The sequence below is a fragment of the Herpailurus yagouaroundi genome, unplaced genomic scaffold (genome assembly GCF_014898765.1).
Source record: "Herpailurus yagouaroundi ecotype Mexico unplaced genomic scaffold, PumYag 187, whole genome shotgun sequence".
Taxonomy (NCBI): domain Eukaryota; kingdom Metazoa; phylum Chordata; class Mammalia; order Carnivora; family Felidae; genus Herpailurus; species Herpailurus yagouaroundi.
This window is the reverse complement of record NW_024412418.1, coordinates 6936011-6953005: the sequence shown is the minus strand read 5'-3', so window position 1 is coordinate 6953005 and position 16995 is coordinate 6936011. Positions and strand designations below refer to the sequence as shown.

Here is a 16995-nt window from a genome sequence, read left to right as displayed (position 1 = left end):
CAGCCACACACCAGGGGCCAGGCCCGCCCACCAGGGACACTCACGGCAGTTCTGCTGTGGGCCTTCGTCACTGTTGTCACCACAGTCGTTGACCCCATTGCACAGCTTCCTCTGCCCGATGCAGCGCCCGTTCCAGCACAGGAACTGGTCTGAGGCACACTGGGGGCTTCCTGGAGAGGGAGGGAGGGCCGGCAGGGAGGGAGTGAGAGGCAGGTCACAGCAGGGCAGGGCTTGGGTCAACAAAAGGATGGGAGCCTGTCATTTTCCAGGGTGAGCTGGAGACAGAGGAGACTCAAGGTGGGAGGGTCGGGGTCCAAGGCAGGAAACAGCTCAGACAGGGCTGGCTGAATGTCTACATTCGTTCTCTCCCCCCAGGACACCACGGTGGGATGTTGAGGACGTGGGACAGATTGAGAGTGTGCCTGTGTGTCCAGCACCCAGTGTGGCTAGGGTGGTGGGGGATGTCAGCCACGGAGAATGGTCCCTGCTCTCTAGGGCCAGAGCAACAGGCCATGTATGAGCTAGAACGTGAGAGGCTGCTGCTACTGTGGTCCAGGCCATAAGGCTGCAGAAGGTACACCGGGATTTGACACCGGTAATGAGAAGGGCGGGCAAAATCAGGCCACAGGCAAGATCAGACTAAAGCATCACTGTAGCCCGATGGCAGCAGCAACATCCTCTTTCCACCCCTGTTCTCCAATCCCATCATGGCTTAAAGGGCCTGGGGGTACCCCTGGGGCGCTCCACCTGTGTTCTCACAGTCCTCTTCATCACTGTTGTCTGCACAGTCATCCTCCCCATCACAGCGCCAGGACAGGCGGACGCAGCGACCTGACCGACAGCGGAACTGTTCCGCGGTACACATGGAGGTGGCTGGGCAGAGCAAAGGCCTCATGAAAGGCTGACCCCATTTTGGCCCGAAGCTCCACCCGGCCACCCCAAAATGCATTTTGTGGCAGCATCCACACCAGTCTTCTTGTCACGGTTGTTCTGAATGGCATCTCTGTGCAAGTCAGCAAAAGGCAACCTTTCCTCAAGATGCCTCACCACCATCTGCTAGAAAACTGCCACGATGAATATATAAGTCTATATAATTATAGAATAGGTAAGTCTCCCGTGTGACTGGCATCGCTTTGGACATAGCGCCTCTGTGCTGTGCCCAACCCACACCACTGTACAGGACAATCCTGTCCAATCTGTCTTTATCAATGGTGGCCATTTTGGCTCCACAAGCCCTTTCCCTACTTCCAGACCAGACCTTGGACACTGGCCCCACTCACTGCAGTTGCGCTCATCAGACTGGTCGTCACAGTCCGCGTCGCCATCACAGCGCCAGCCTGCGTTGATGCACAGGCCACTGTCACACATGAACTCCCCAGAGCGGCAGGGCTGGTGGGAGGCTGGGGAAACAGGACAGACTTCTGTCTCTAGCCTGTCCATGAACACAGTGTCCATAGCAGAGCAGAAAGCCTGGCCCCCGCACCCGGCTCCTCCCTCTGCCTGACAGGGACCAGGGAATCCAGAAACTCCTCCCTTGAGCTCCGGCCCCAGCTGACACCTGTGCCTTACCACCCCAGGAGTTCCTTGGGGCCTGGCCTCCTCCTCCCTCCCAGCTCCGCCCTGCTGGCCGGAGCACTCACAGCAGTCGGCCTCGTCAGACCAGTCCCCGCAGTCATCATCACCATCACAGTGGTAGATATCGAGGATGCAGCGGCCGTAAGCACACTGGAACTCCTCCAGGTTGCAGGGAGGCGCTGGCACTGCTGAGGCTGGAAGGCAGGCGTGGGGGACAGGGAGGGGCGCACGCTCAGGCCCAGAGAGAGCTCAGAGGCCCGGACTCCTCCAAGAAGGCAGAAGACGTTCAGGCAAGGGAAGCCGGTTTCACGTGGGACAGCCCTGTGAGACTTCCGTATGCTGCTGGAGCCACGGGGACCCTCCCTCTGCACCTGAGGAATCTGCTCCCACCCTAGCTCAGCCTCGGAGGAACAGTTTCGTAAGAGCCTGCCCTCCTGGCCCACTGCACGTGCACCCCTCTGCCCACGGGATGCTGCCTCCTGCCCCGGCCCGAGTTCTGGGGCCACTCACGACAGCTCTCCTCGTCAGAGCCATCTTTGCAGTCGGTGTCACCATCGCAGTACCAGTGCTCAGCGATGCAGCTTCCGTCACTGCAGCGGAATTCCTTGTCAGAGCACTTGCGCATGTCTGGGGGACGCAATGGGACAGCGATCCTGCGGGAGCCCGACGGGACAGGCCGCCCTCCTAAGATCCTCCCCGACTCCCACCCACACTGCCCCTGTGGGTCTGACCCCATCCCTGGAAGACACCACGGATTTGGTGCAGACCGTCTGGGGAAAGCCGCAGCCCTGGAGACATGGGGCCTTGGGTTCCTGTTCCCCTCGTGGTGGTTCGCAGTGTGTGGGGGGGGAGGGTCTGGACTGTTCTGCCCCTCCCACCTTCTTCCAGCTGCTCCAGACGTCTGGGCAGTTCAAGGTGTGGCAGTGTTAAAGCCACTGCTGCCCTTCAACGCCCCCTCCTCCCGCCCCCGCCATGGCCAGACCACCAGCAGCCATCCTGCCCACCTCCCCGGAGCTCCACTCACCACACTGCTCATCACTGTTGTCCCCACAGTCATTGTCACCATCACAGTGCCACAGGCTCCGGATGCAGTAGCCGTTCTGGCAGGGGAACTCGTCCTCCTCACACTCCCGGGGGGCTGTGGGGTACAGAGCAGTCAGGCTGCTGCAGACAGCGGGGGCCAGGGGCCCAACAGAAAGCCCCACGGACCAGAGCAGTCACTTCTACACCACCCAGAGGGATCTGAAGCAGGTGGCAGTTTCTCAGGCTCATCTAACCAAGAGGGAAGGTGAAAGGAGGGGCAAAGAGCAAAGGCCCAGGAAGTGATGTGGGCGTGGGGCATCATTTTCCGATTGAAAATCCCTTCCCAACAGAGCCTGACGGAGCCCGCCTGGTGCCCATCACCAGCACTCACGACAGTCCTGCTCATCTGAGTCGTCTTCACAGTCGTTGTCCCCATCACACACCCAGGAGCGGCGGATGCACTTGCCATTGTCACAGTGAAAATCAAGAGGGGAACAGGTGGGCAGCACTGAGTCCCAGGAAGAGAAGGGAACAGGGAATCTGTCTGAGGCAGGCTCCACTGGGCCGGAAAGCCTTTGCCAACACCCCTTATCCCACATCTCCCCGTGTGAGCCACAGTCCTTCCTCACAGACTCCCATGCCTGATGGAGGAGCTAGGCAGAAACCACAGCTAAGAAGCCAGAGCATTAGCAGGGAACAGCGGCGAGGGATTCACAGGGCAGGGCAGCCCAAGGAACTCAAAACCACTAAGAGAAACATGAGCAAGAAAAAAGAAGTGTATTTTTTTTTCCTCTTGTTAAATGATGATTAACACAGCTGGGCTCAATTTCCAGTTCTAGAACTCATCACTTACCACGCCGAGCAAGTCAGTTACCCTCTCTGAGCCACAGGTTGTCTGACTGTACGATGGGGGTAACTATACTTGGCTCGCAGAGGTCTTTTGAGATAATGCACATGACAGTGCTACATGAAAGGTGAGCCAGGTATCATCACAATTAGCTGAACTGGTTAGGGTTAAGGTCCAGCTTGTAGCTTCAATCTTATTAGACTAATTAGCCACCTTCAGACACAGGTGCTACAGCTTGCATCCCTAAACCCAGACAGCTGGCTCAGCAGTGATATTTCTATAGATCTGAGGCAGGAGGCCCTAGCCTGTTGTGCCTATATTACTTACTACACTAGGGGAAAGGAAGGTTTAAAGAGAATATAATATTTCCTAAAACTTATATTATTAAAAAAAGATATGATTATACAGAATACTAACATAAGAAACACAGAAATAATCTGCATCCACGTATAGTATGCACATTAAAAATGCACAAAAATACACAAACATATATCCATGTAAATACAGAGATCCATTTAAAGAGACTGCCTATAGTTTCAAGGGTGTTTTATTCCATACTTGTCACAAAGTTTGTTTTATTGGACATATATGCATGGAAATACAAGAGGACTGGAGCCCTATATATTGTGAAGAAACCACCCATCTGTCAATATCCGTCACCCTCACAAGAGTCCAATGCTCTGCATCTGATACAGCAAGTGTACAGAACATTCATCAGACACTCATCCCCAGGTCCCTCCCCTCTTCTACTACTTCCCACCACTCCCTGGCTGGGATGGGAGGTGCTTACTACATCCATCCTCATCGCTGTGGTCCCCACAGTCGTTGTCTCCATCACACTGCCACTGGGCGGGGATGCAGGTACACTCGCCGAGGGCACTCACCGCACATGTGAAGTGGCTCCGACCACAAGCACACTCGGGGCTGCTGGCTAGCCCTGTGCAGAGGGGAGAGAAACCAATGAGGGCTCAGCTCCTGCCTAACCACAGCCCATTCTAGAGTGTAGGGGAGCCCCATCTCGGGGCACTGTTACCAAGAGAGCCAAGGGATACCACAGGGATATGCAGACCATACAATCATGCCTTCCCCCTCCTCCAAGACACTAATGGTCAAGAAGACAACCTGTGACCCTAGGTTCATAACGAGTCCATAACGAGTCCATAACGAGTTCATAACGAGTCTCTATGATAGGGCTTTTTGCCCAGTACCCCCAAGAGACAAGAGATGAATGATGCCACTCAGGGAGTTGGTGCCTTTGGGGAAAAGGAGCAGGGGACAGAAAGGGTGATGTTGTGAGACCTTGAGACCCTTCCCTCCAAAGCTAGGTTGAGATATGGACGCTTTTGCATCTGGCCAGGACCAGGCCCTTGGCTGTTAGCCAGGCAGGGCAAGAAATAGTGGAATTAAAATGCCGGAGCCCCTTTTGGAATAGGGAACCCACACAGGGGAACAGGAAGCAACACAGGCTGTTGTGAGTCTCCAGGTCAGAACTCACCTTGAAGGAGGGTGACCAGAAGAAGTGGGGCTCCAGGGGGAGGGGAGCAGTCAGAGCCTTCCCATCTGTGGGACAGGCTACAGCCTAGAGGAAGGATGGCAGAAGCAGCCCCTCCCCCATCCTCAGCAGCACGCAGCTGGCCTTCCCTATTGAGCATCGAGCTATCTGCCTGGCCAAGTCCCATGACCGGCTGCTGTGCCCCCTCCCCAGCGTGCCCAGCAGGATGCCCTGGGATGGCGTGTGAATGGCTCAGTGCCCCTGCTCCAGCCTCAGCTGGAACAAAGGGTTCTGCCAGGGTCACTCTTCCCCCCTCCCCACATTCATCTAACCCGCTGGGCTGCTGCAGCTGGGAAAGAAGGGGGCCACTGCTCATTGCTCATCTCTCCCCCTTGCTTTCTTCTCCCCTTCCTCCCCTTAGCTGGGCCCTGCCCTCAGGCTGTGCGGGAACAGGGAAGGATTTAGGGCCCAGAATGAAAGGGTGTACTGTCATCCACCCCCCCCCCCACTCCCCAAAGCAAGGAGAGAGCCCTGGAGCCCTCCCTCTCCACTTCAATCTCCAAGGGTAAGTGTGAGTATAAGGCATGGGTTCCTAACCTGCAGATGGATGGATGGATGGATGGATGGATGGATGGATGGATGGATGGATGGATGGTTGGGTGGGTAGATGGCTGGCATTTGGGACCAGTGAGCTGTTGAAACTATAGGCAAAATGTAGGACCACAGATTTCACCAGATTCTCAAATGAGATCCCTCTGTCCCCCACCGCAAGCTAAGGGAATTGGCTTCCCTAGAAAAGATGCCAGATTTTCTGGAAAACGAAGGAATCTGTCTGAGGGGTGCAGCATCTCTTCACAGGGAGGCTTTACTCCAAGCCCAGGGTTCCTGTCTGTCCAGGTCTCCCTGCAAGTGCAGAACAGATGATCCTTCTCCAGGGAAGCACTGACGACCCGGCTACCCCAGTCCCAGCCCCAGCCTCTTGGGCCTATTCTGAAAGCACCGATAAAGGAAGGGGCTTTTTTCACTCAGACCCTGAGCAACTTTTGGAGTGTGACCAGCTCATCACAGCTATAGGCACCACTCTCAGGCACTCTGGCTGGATGAAACCGCAAAGACTAGGTATTCCAAAGGACTCCATTCAGTGGGCCTCCCAACAAGTAGATCCCCTGTGCAGGGAGGGGTGGTGAAGAGGAAGGATAAGACTGACTCAGTGGTTCTCAACCAGGGACAGTCTTTCCTCCGGGGGCGGGGGTGGTGGTGGTGGTATTTGGCAACGTGTGGAGACATTTTTGGTTGTCATGACTGGTGGTGTTTCTGGCATCTAGTGGGTAGAAGCCAGGGATGCTGCTAGACAGCCTACAACGCACAGGGCAGGCTCCCGCAACAAAGACATTCTCCAGCCCCGAATGTCAATGGAAGTTAAGGACACAGCAGGGAGCAGAGCCGCCCCACGTGGAGTTCAGGGCAAGGGGGTGAGGACAACAGAGAGGATGAAGGGGCCTGGGGGGAGGGGGAGAGGAGAAAGCCCTGGACCTGGAGCAGACAGACTGGGTTCCACCCACCGGCTGCGTGACCCTGTACAGGTCACTTAGCTCCCCGAGCCTCCGTTTCCTCATTTGTGAAAGGCCACAAGGACTGGACCAGACAATAAACGTGGACGAAGCTACCCTCGTGCCCTGGCACACCAAAGATGCTCAATAAATGCAGGCTGGGGGTGTAGGGTGTGGGAGATGCAGGGACTAGTTTTTTCCAAAGGCCTTGATTTTAAAAACCTGAGCACCGGGATTAGGAGATCAAGAATAGCAGTTTCCAGGGCCACCTGGGTGGCTCAGTCGGTTAAGCAGCCGACTTCCGTCAGGTCATGATCTCGCAGCTTGTGGGTTCGAGCCCTGTGTCGGGTTCTGTGCCAACAGCTCAGAGCCTGGAGCCTGCTTCAGATTCTGTGTCTCTCTCTCTGCCCTCCCCCTGCTCACACTCTGTCTCTCAAGAATAAATAAACATTAAAAAAAAAAATTTTTTTTTTTTTTAAAGAATAGCACTATCCTGGTGTTGTGTGCAGGTCAAAAAGAATACTGAAGGTAGAGTAGCCTTCAGTCCCAGGTCGACTTTTTTTAGGGCCCCACCCCCGCTTTTGGCAGAGTGATAAAAGAAGTCCTGCTTTCTCCCGGCAGACTTCAGGAACAAAGCATTCCATCGGGTGGGCATCAAGTTAGTTGCAGGCAGCTGAAGAGCCAGGACTTCCTGCATGTCAGAGCAACATCTGAACGTCAGCACGTGAAGGTCAGGCAAACCCTTGGCTTGAGCTTTCATCCGGTAAACAGACACATCACACTCCAGAAAGCCAGCTCTTCTAGAGAACCACTGCCCCTCGGGATCCCCGGAGGTGGAATTCCGCCCTTTCAGTCAAGTCCTGGCTGTGAGCAGACAGGACAGCTTTTAACCTTTTTCTAAAAAAAGAATGATGAATGAAGAAAGGAAACAAATGGGGGGGGGGGTGATGGCATAGGCAGGCTTCACTCTGGAAAGTGTTAAGTTAGAGTACTCAGCTATGCTTCTGGCCTTGAAAGCTGTTTACAGCCACACTCCCTCAGCCTTCAGCCTTTACTCAACAGTGAAAAGATCTTTCCCCAAGTGTTCCCTCCCCTTGATAGGCGAGTCGTCCAGCTTTTGGGATACATGTGAATGTGCTCAAAGGGTCTTCCTGGGAGGTTAACCAAAATCCCATTATGACACCTCACCCACCTTGCCTCAGTCACCTTACCAACTACTCATTGTTTTCTTATGAAGGAAAGAAGGGAAGCATCCATTTGGTATACCAGGTACAGTGTATCATTGTAGTAAAGAGCACAGATTCTGGAGTCAGAGAGACTAGAGTTCAAATCCTGTTTTCTACTGCCAACTCTACAACTTTGAGTAAGTTGCTTAAGGTCTCTGAGCCTTAGTTTCCTCATCCATAAAATGGGAATCCATGTAAACTGCTTATTAGCACAGGACTTGTACATGACAAAAGCTTCATAATAGTACAAGCATCATTTACTGAGTATGTGTTTACGAGGTGCTCTTCAAATACTTTTCCAACTGCTTTTCATATGCTACATCATTGAATGCTCTCAACGACCCTGGGAGGTGACACAGAGAAGTCTGCCATTAGGTCACACCGGTACTATGGGTTGATGCCAGCATTCACACCCAGGCAGATTGATCCCAGGGCCTCTGCTCTTAATCACTTCATTACCCTGCCTCCCAATAAGTGGTATCGCTATATGAGAATTTCCAAAACCCTGAGGTCAAAAAGGGGAATTTATAACACTGGGGCGTCTGGATCCCTCTCCTTCACACAATCTCGATTAGCAGGTATACAGTGAGTTTATGGATCTCAAAGCAGTGATGTTTCCTTCTGGTTACTGCTCCAGCTAAAGACCAATGTCTCTTGCCCTAAGGTGGGGTGGTGAAACAGGGACAGTCTGGAGCCCTAGCCCTTTGAACCAGTGCCTCAGTGTGGTGCTGGTCCAGAAAGGAACAGAGCTTCTGACCACAAAGAATTGTATTTTGCAGTTATTCTGTAGAGTTTGCAAGCTGCTTTTGCATACTCACTTGCATTCACCCTTAATCATTACAATAACCCTAAGTAGTTACTGCAGGCCCCACTTAAGAGGTGAGGTCATCTGCTTTGGCCAAGGTCATGGGGTAAGTAGGACAGCCAGGATGGCGGCCCCATTCTTACCCTTAGACCAGTATTCTTTTAATGTGACCTCAGAATCCAGACTTTCAACAAGCTTCCCAGATGACACCGATGCATACTAAGGTTAGAGAGGCACAGCTCTCCACCATCCCATAGAACACTCAACTGAAGGGGGACCACACCTGTCACTTAGAGGCCCAAAGTGTACAGTGACTATAGACAGCTACAGAGCAGCTTTTTCAAGTTGAACCAGACATGAGAAGGCCGAAGGAGTATCCTGTGAGTGCTGGGATAGGACAGTTACCAGTGGGGGAGAGATTACAACAGAAAGGGAAGAACCATCATTCATAGCAGAGAAGGGTTCTTCTTGTAACACACCAAAGCTCTCCTCTCTCCTCGTGTCCACTGGTGGCAATGGTGAGGACATAAACCTTATTTAATGAAGATAAGTTATTTGAAATGACCCTGAACTACACATCCAGGCCAATCAAGGGACCAATCCACTGATTTCAGCTCCTTGGGCAGTGGTCAGTGTCTCTAACTGAAAGGGATGCCCATGTAGCAAGACAAAAATGGCATCACTAAAAGGAGTCACAGCAAGGGGCCACTTGGAAATCTCACCTCATCCACGAGATACCTGGAACCGGGAGAACTCTGGGTGCCTATAAAACAGCCCCTGTTTCCAAGGGCAGGGCTTATGCAGAAAACATCAGAACCAACACCAAAGAAGGTAAATGGTTGGTAGAAGGAGGCCAGGAAGTGAACCCTATCCTGATGCTGCCCCACCTGGACCCATGCGGCCCCAGATGAATTGAAAGCCCCTGGTCTGTGCTCCAGAGGCCCTTTGTGCCTCCTCTTTTGGTAGCGTTTAGCTCACTGTGGCATCATTGTTTGCTTAACGGACCAGGTGCTCTTCAGTCTCCTAGCAGTTGGAACTGTATAATATGGAGTTTTGTGTTTGTATTCACCATGCATAGTTCAATGCTTGGTATGTAGTAGTTGATCAATACAAATTTGTAGAATGAATGAATGACATGTTCAGCTAGATTCTTGTGAGAGATTGGAGTCAAAGGAAAAGAGAGGCCCAGAATACCAAAAATAAAATAGTTATTTTCTAACTAATCTTTACTGAAGAAAATAGGAATCTTCTTTTTAAGGTGGCATCCTAGTCCTATCCAGGTCAAGTTCACTCCCTTCTCCAACAAGAGTTCCTTTCACTGGTTGTATTGTCAAGCAGTGATACTGACATGTTAGGATTCTACTTAGTTCTGCCCCTAAATCCCTAGAGGCCAGCCAACCTCATCTAGTTTGAAAATCTACCAAGTGAAGTCTTCTCCTAGTGGGCATCAGACACATGATTACTGGTCCCATTAAGTTCAGCCCTCTCTTGCCACTCCTAACGATGGAAAAGAAGTTCTTAATGGTCAGCCTCCAAAGTTATGAGGCAGAGAACATAGCGTTAAGAGCATGGGAACAAAAACTAAGCTAGTTCCTGGCTGTCTGACGCGGGGCATATTATTCAAATCTCTTTATACCTTTCTCACCAGGAAAATCAGGATAAGAATAGCCCCCATCTCACATGGACGTTATAAGAATTAGTTAATTCATAAAAAGCACTTAGCATAATGCCTGGCACGTACTCAGCTCTCAGTAAACCATAGCTCTTGCTATTACTCTGATAGAATTTGACCCACCCAGAACTGTCTCATGCAGCCACCCCATATTTAAGTCCTGCTGTTTCAGGGCTTGAGATGTCTTAAAGCCCTACTGTGGGCCAAGCTACAGGGCCAGCCCCAAAGGTTAAGCTAGAGGTGTGAATGGCCACGGGAAGAGGTGGACAAGAGTACTGTGGCAAGAGTCCTGCATTATTATTGCGCTTCTCTGGAGGAGCTTGAGGCATACAGTATCCTCTACCCTTGCCCCGTTTATCATCAACCGATTCCTAGGAGGCAAGTATAGAAAAGAGCACGCAGAACCTAAATCACAGAGCAATTCAGAAATGGATTGGCTTCCTCTACTGTAACATGGGGGTAGTAACAGTACCAATAGTAGCTGGTTCCTGGGAGATTTAAATGAAATAATACACATGAAGTACACAGTAAGCAGCTATTACTGTTGTTGTTTTCATTGGTAATCCCGTAATCTTCATCTAGATGTCTCCTTTCTCTCAACCCTGTAAAGTAGCTATGATACCAGGCTGTTTCCATCCAGGTCCTCAAAAGTCTACTTACCCTGCCCAGCAGCTCAGTCAACAGATCTCACAAATCCAAAATGTGGCTGTGCTCTGTGAGGGGGCTGCTCAACATATTGCTTTCCTCTACCTCTCAAAACACAAAGCCCACACAAGAACACATGGCTTCACAGGGGCAACAAACCTCATCTCCCCTCCTGGGAGCTTTTTAAAGCCTCCCTCTATCAAAGCACAGAAAAGTAATTCTTTGTGCATTAAGATTACATGAGGAGATGAAGACTGAAAACAGAAAAGTCAATCTGAGATGAAATATAGATAGTCTCAACCCAGATCTTTTTTAATAGCTTGGATAGAAAATATTCCATACTAAGGGGCAGTATGGGTTAGAAGCTTAACAGCTTAGGCTCTGGGTTCAAATCCTGGGTCAGTTACCCACTAGCTGTGTGATATAAACTGCTCTGAGCCTTAGTTTCCTTTCTGTAAGACAGGAACCTATCAGGACCTACCTCATAAGGACACTGTGAGGGGTAAATGTGATAAGACGAGGTCAACACCACAGTGCCAGGGATATAGCAAAAGCTTTTAAGATGTTAAACTACCCCCCAAAGTACCTTTGTAGTATTTAGACCACATGTCCCAGTTTGTGATGTAAAACTGGATTTTACATGTAAAACTGTGGTTACCAGCAATTATTCCCTGAAGAACACAAATTCTTATTTGGGGGAGATACATTTTGGAACCTCTCTGAGGTTACATTTGACTGGCAGATACATTTGACTGCCTCTCTGAGCCTATGGTTGAAATGTCTTGTTTAAAAGGCCTGGTGTGTGGGAGGTTAGGGGGAGTGGAAAGAGGAAAAGGGACCTCCCCTTTCTTATTTGCTAGGCTTATGGATATTATAACCTGGCATCTGTATCTGGTTTCCAGAAGACTCTAGTCGACCCAACACAGAAACTATCTCTTGTCCTCATCCATACCCAAAAGGTGGTGGCAGTCGGGCTCCCAAGGCTGGGGCCAACTAAGGGAACATTTGGAAAGCTTTCTCCACCCCCGCCCTGCAGTCCTGGCAGGAAATGGAGCTGCTGAGCCTGGAGAGGCACAATTTCCAAGCTTTATTTCATGTGCTAATCAGGTGTCTCTCCCAGTATCCTACTCCTTACCTGCCCGACAGGACACAACACGACACCAAGACAGGGGGAGGGAGGGTCCCTCTCCTCCAAAAAGGCTCTGTCTAGAGCCCGGGAGCTTCCCGGCCCCAGAAAAACCTCTGGTGATAAATTATGCAGCAGCACCTTTGTGTCGCTGCCTCCCAGCCAGATGGGAGGTTTGCTCCCAGTCTTTTGTTTCCGGCTTTGCTCGGAGCTCAGATCCTTGGCTCCGCACAGAGGTGAGGGGGGGAACTCCTGTAGGCCAAGTCAGGGCTTGCAGCAAATCCCAGTGAGGCTTTCCCCAGCTGGGTCTCAGGCGGGGCCTTTCCCTGCCTCACTCCGACCCAAATGCGCAAGGGAATGAGTGTGAGGGACGCCTACAGTCCATCCACTCAGCGATGGGAATGCCTAAGTGCAGTGAAAGAACGAAGTCCGCTCGAAAGGGTGTAAGAGGTGCCCAAGGGCACCGAAGATGTTTCTTTCTTGCTAAATCAAAAATACAGAGCAGAAAATGGAGTCAAACGACTGCCAGGAAGGCCAGTGAATCAGCTCTTCGTAACGGCTGCTCTTGGTTACGGTCAACTTTCCGCAGCCCCCAAAAACATGACATCACTGGCACCAACTTAAAAGGAAGAAACAAAGAGACAACAGGGGTCAAACTTTGGGGTGGAGGAGCTGGGGGCTGGGGGCGACTCATGGGCTGGAGACCCACATCAATTATCCCTGCACACTGACAGGATTCCTGATTGAAGACGGTAGTCATGAAGGAAGGCGGCTCTGCAACAGCCCAGCCCCCAAATTGGGGCAATTACTACCTTATGAGCTCTGGGGCCTGACTCCTTTCCCAGGCCAGTGGGAGGGAGAGCTTGGAATTCTAAACTGTTCCAGCTACAAGAGACCTCAGCCAGCACCTCTCGCCCCAGGTCATGGCAACCTTAGAGTGAGGTGCCTGGCCACATCCCTGACCACAGAGCTTTTAATAAGGAAGCTCCCAGAGGAAAACCCCATCTCCTAGGACCTCTCCCAGGAGAACTAAGGTGGAGTGGGCTCCTTGGACTCATGATATAGCTTAACAGATCTCTTTTCTGGATGTGTGGCAGGAGGGAACTATGCTTAGGTTTCATTAGGTTTTCAAGGGGGGGGGGGGGTAGTGGGAAGAAGGAGCAAGATCTTTAAAAGAGAAAAGCAAAAAACCAGCTGAAATGAAGAGCTAAACTTCATTCCATTTCAGCACACGGCACTGTAGTTAGTGTAATGATTTACCTGTCTCCCATAGTCTAGATGGAAGAACCATCTCTAATCTACTTATGCAGACTTGCTAACAAACAGCTAACGTTTTATCCAAGCCTGTAGAACAGAGCAGTCTGTGCTGAGTGGTTTGAATATACTATTATCTCATTTAATTTTTATAATAGTCTCACATGAAAATGTATTACTACTCCAGTTCTGCCCCCCCCCCCCCGCCCCATTTACAGGTAAGAACCCTGAAGTTCGGGGAGATTAAGTGTTTTGCACAGGGTCACCAAGAAGTGTCGAAGCCCAGATTTAAACCTAGGTGTGCCTGGTGCTTGTACTTCTTCGTCACTGAACTATATATGTGGTGATTAAGAATAGTGCTTGGGAAATGTGTGTTTGCTGAATGAATGAACAAATGAATGAGTGCAGAACCCAGTTTAGGAGATGCTCCTGAGTGTATTTCAGAGAAAGAACCTGACCCTGTCAGCTCTAGGCTGGATGGAGAGTGGCAACTACAGACATTCATCAGAGCTATTTATAGGGCTAAACCTGGGCTCTGCCAGCCAACTAGTCAGCAGGAAGTCTTTCCTGGGACACTGAATCCCACCACACTGAGAAGGGGAGAAGAGCTTCCGATGCTGAAGATGAGATGGTAATCCAGACACAGTCTGGGGCCCAGATGCCCCACACCTAGGCAACTGTGGCAAAACTTGTGGCTAGGATTCATCAAGGAAGTTAGAGATTGTGGCTGGAATAGGCTAACAGACCTAGTCACCAAGGGCATGGAACTGTGTCACAATTATGAGTTGTGCCCAATCATTCAAAAAGACAAGTCTTTTTCTTCACATAGTTCCCGAAATTCCCTATTCAAGAAGCCCCTCGTATTGCTCGTCTCTTCCAAGAAGAAACAACATAGCCAATCCTTCCCACTTTTCTTCTTCTTAGGGATCAAGATTAGCAATCAGCAGAGTCAGCAAAGACCTATCAAATACCCTGTCCTCTGTGACCTTCTGTGTTCTTTGCTGGCCCAGACGATGGACATGCCCAACGTGTTCTGTATCAGACACAGCCAGACTGGTTCCCTTGCACCTGTCATTCTTAATACTATGTGCCAGTCCCAAAGATGTCATCCGATATTCAACAGGGGACAGAAGAGGAAATCCAAAATCAGTGACAAGCCAAGCATCTTTCACAAGTCCAATGAGACGAGGGACAAGGTCAACCAAGCACCAGGACAACAGATAGATGGAAGGGAGACCAGTCTCAGCTCTCCTCCTTTGCACTCAATCTCAGAAAGAGTCTTCTATCTACCTAAGCCCCTGGGCAGAATTTTCAGTTTTTTGCTTACGTGGAAGAGACCTCCATAGGAAACACGGTTTCCAGTCTTCCAATGGTGGTAGACTGCCTGAGGCCTCACCTCAACCGTCAGGAGAAAGATACCCAGGGCTATCACCAGCAATCAAATTTCCTTCTAAAATCTATAAAGTTGGAGTGTCAACCCCAACCTGTTTAGCTCAGGCCAAAGACATAAGCTCTAGGAAAAGCCCACAGGACTCGCAGAATCCAAATAAGTGCCTTAAACCTTAGTGTCTTGAATCCACTCCTAGTTGTGGTCATTGACCTACTATAAAACACGGTCTTCTCCCTGAGCCCCTAAACATTGTGTTAGGGACTCTCTTGGTGATATTTCTGGTTGAGCAACTGCTCAGTCTCACTGATGAACCACGAATCTATCCTCTCTCTCCTACCTCCCCCCTTCACCTCCAAGGATGGTTAAGTGTTAGCTTAGGGGAAGTTTAGATCTTCACATCACTGAGTGTCCTTGTGCATGTGCACAGAAAGTCTCCCGCGCTCAAAAGTTTCTGTTAAATTTTTGTCCTTAAAAAGAACCCAAAAGAGTTATGAAGTACCCTCTCGGCCTTTTTCTGTTAAGCATTAAATACACTCAATTTTCCACCCCCATTGTCAGTGCAGATGTAGCATATGCAGTTTTGACAGCTCTGGAGCAATAAAATCCTCTTGGCCAGTCTCAGCCCAGAACCTTCCAGCTCCCCTTTCCCTAGGGCAGAAGGCGACAATCTCCTCTCTGGTTTTGTTGGTATCCGTTTTAGACTTTTTTTTTTTTTTTCCTTTTTTCCCAGTGCATTGCCATTTCCCTTGATCTTTTTCAAAACTTCCTCCAGGGGGCCGAGAGGAAAGTTCCATCCCCTTCTCTCGCAGCCCGAAGGGGGAAACCCCCCAAAAAGCATAGCTGTCCCTTTAAGGGGCCCATGTGGTGGGAAGAGCAGCTACATTCCTACCCCAGTAGGGCCGCTGTCCCGACACGCCAAAGAGGCTACAAATAACCTTCTAGGAGAGAGCCCGGGAGGGGGAGAGCACAGCGCGAGCAGGAACGTGGCTCCGCCAGGCTACTACGCGGAGAGGAAGAGCCGAGAGCGGAGAGAAAGAGCTCAGTGGGCGTTAGAGAGGGCATGGAAAAAGTCGTTTAAAACCTACGGGTAGTTTAAATAACAGACACGAGAACTCTGTTTTGGATTTGGGAGGTAAACCAATCTTTAAAACGAGTGCCCAGGCATCTCCACGCCATGCCAGGGAAGTTCCGAAATCTGCACTGTTTCCACACGAGCTCCCGTACGTTAAAGAAAAGAATCGGTGCAAGCAAGGCCAGGGTCTAGAGACCCCTCCAATCCGAGCCCACCCCCTCATCCGGGCTGCGAGACTGAGAAGATTCGGATTCCGCCCCCCCCCCGGTTGAATAGGGTTGGGGTTCAAAGATCAAAGTTCTTTGATCTTTGGGCACAAACTAGAGGCAGCTGCTAAATCAAGGGGTACACCCATGGTGCTTCGGAGGCTGCGGAGAAACAGATTCCAGTGGAGCCCTAATCACACACAACAGTTGCGCACGGGCACCAAACAAGTTATTAATAAGGAGCAGATGAAGCAGCACTTCTGCTGCTATCCGTCCAGCTCCCCCGAGGGTCGCCGCGCGGACCCGGGGGCTGCCTTGTGATGTTCGGTGATACCCGCCCCCCCGCCCCACTACCCCGGCCAGGACGGACCTGCGGGAGCCTTCCAGCAGTTTCTTCCCCGTGTCCCTCCTCTGCCCCTTTTCCAGCCCGGTTTCCTCCCCCTCTCCCCCACCGGGAAGGATCCAGGGCAGGAAGCTGATTGGTCGCAGCCAGGAGAGGGAACCCAAAACACCACTAAGGGGAGATGCTGCGAGCAAGCAGTACCCGAAGACCCTCGGTGGGAGCAAGGTCTGGAGTCCGAGGAACTGTTCTCCGAACAGAGGACTCCCCAGAGCCTAAGCATTCCACTGGAGCCCCGCTCCGCAATCCGCCCGAGACCCCCGGCCCCTGCAAGGAGGGATTTTTACAATTTATGGTTTAGCAACCATCCTTCCCCGCCTCCCTTTCTTCGCACACATTCATTCGCACCAAGGACCCAGAGACCGTGTCTTAACCTGAAAGGGAAGCAGCCCCCAGCTCTTCAAACAGCGGCGAGGGAAGACGGCGGGCGCCTCGGATCTTCCCTGAGCCCGGCCCAGATCCGAGCCGGGGAGTTCCTCCACGGCCGACCCTCTCCCGCTGGAAGGGCTGGGGGAGCTCCTGCTTCCCTCCCCGGGAAGCACGCTCAGGGTTACTGCGTGGAGTGAGGGCGCGGGGTCTGAGGCCCCAGCCCGCGCGCCGCCCCGCCTTCGGGAGGTGAGTCCTGCAGCGGCCGGACCCACGGACAAACTTTCCCGGCGGGCCGGGCGGCGCGGGCTCCGCGGCGCCGCTTACCGTGTGCGCAGAGCAGGGC

General features: G+C 51.6%; 1 protein-coding gene across 1 annotated transcript in view; it reads right to left on the bottom strand.

Annotated features, from left to right (window-relative positions):
* LRP4 (LDL receptor related protein 4) overlaps positions 1-16995 on the bottom strand; it is a gene marked incomplete at its 5' end in the record, with an annotated part of 49719 nt that extends 32724 nt beyond the window's left edge. The window contains 9 exons of the mRNA XM_040495925.1: positions 45-170; positions 748-873; positions 1281-1400; positions 1641-1769; positions 2086-2202; positions 2600-2713; positions 2990-3106; positions 4236-4382; positions 16977-16995. Coding sequence (XP_040351859.1) covers positions 45-170; positions 748-873; positions 1281-1400; positions 1641-1769; positions 2086-2202; positions 2600-2713; positions 2990-3106; positions 4236-4382; positions 16977-16995 — 1015 coding nt within the window. The remainder of the gene's footprint in view (positions 1-44; positions 171-747; positions 874-1280; positions 1401-1640; positions 1770-2085; positions 2203-2599; positions 2714-2989; positions 3107-4235; positions 4383-16976) is intronic.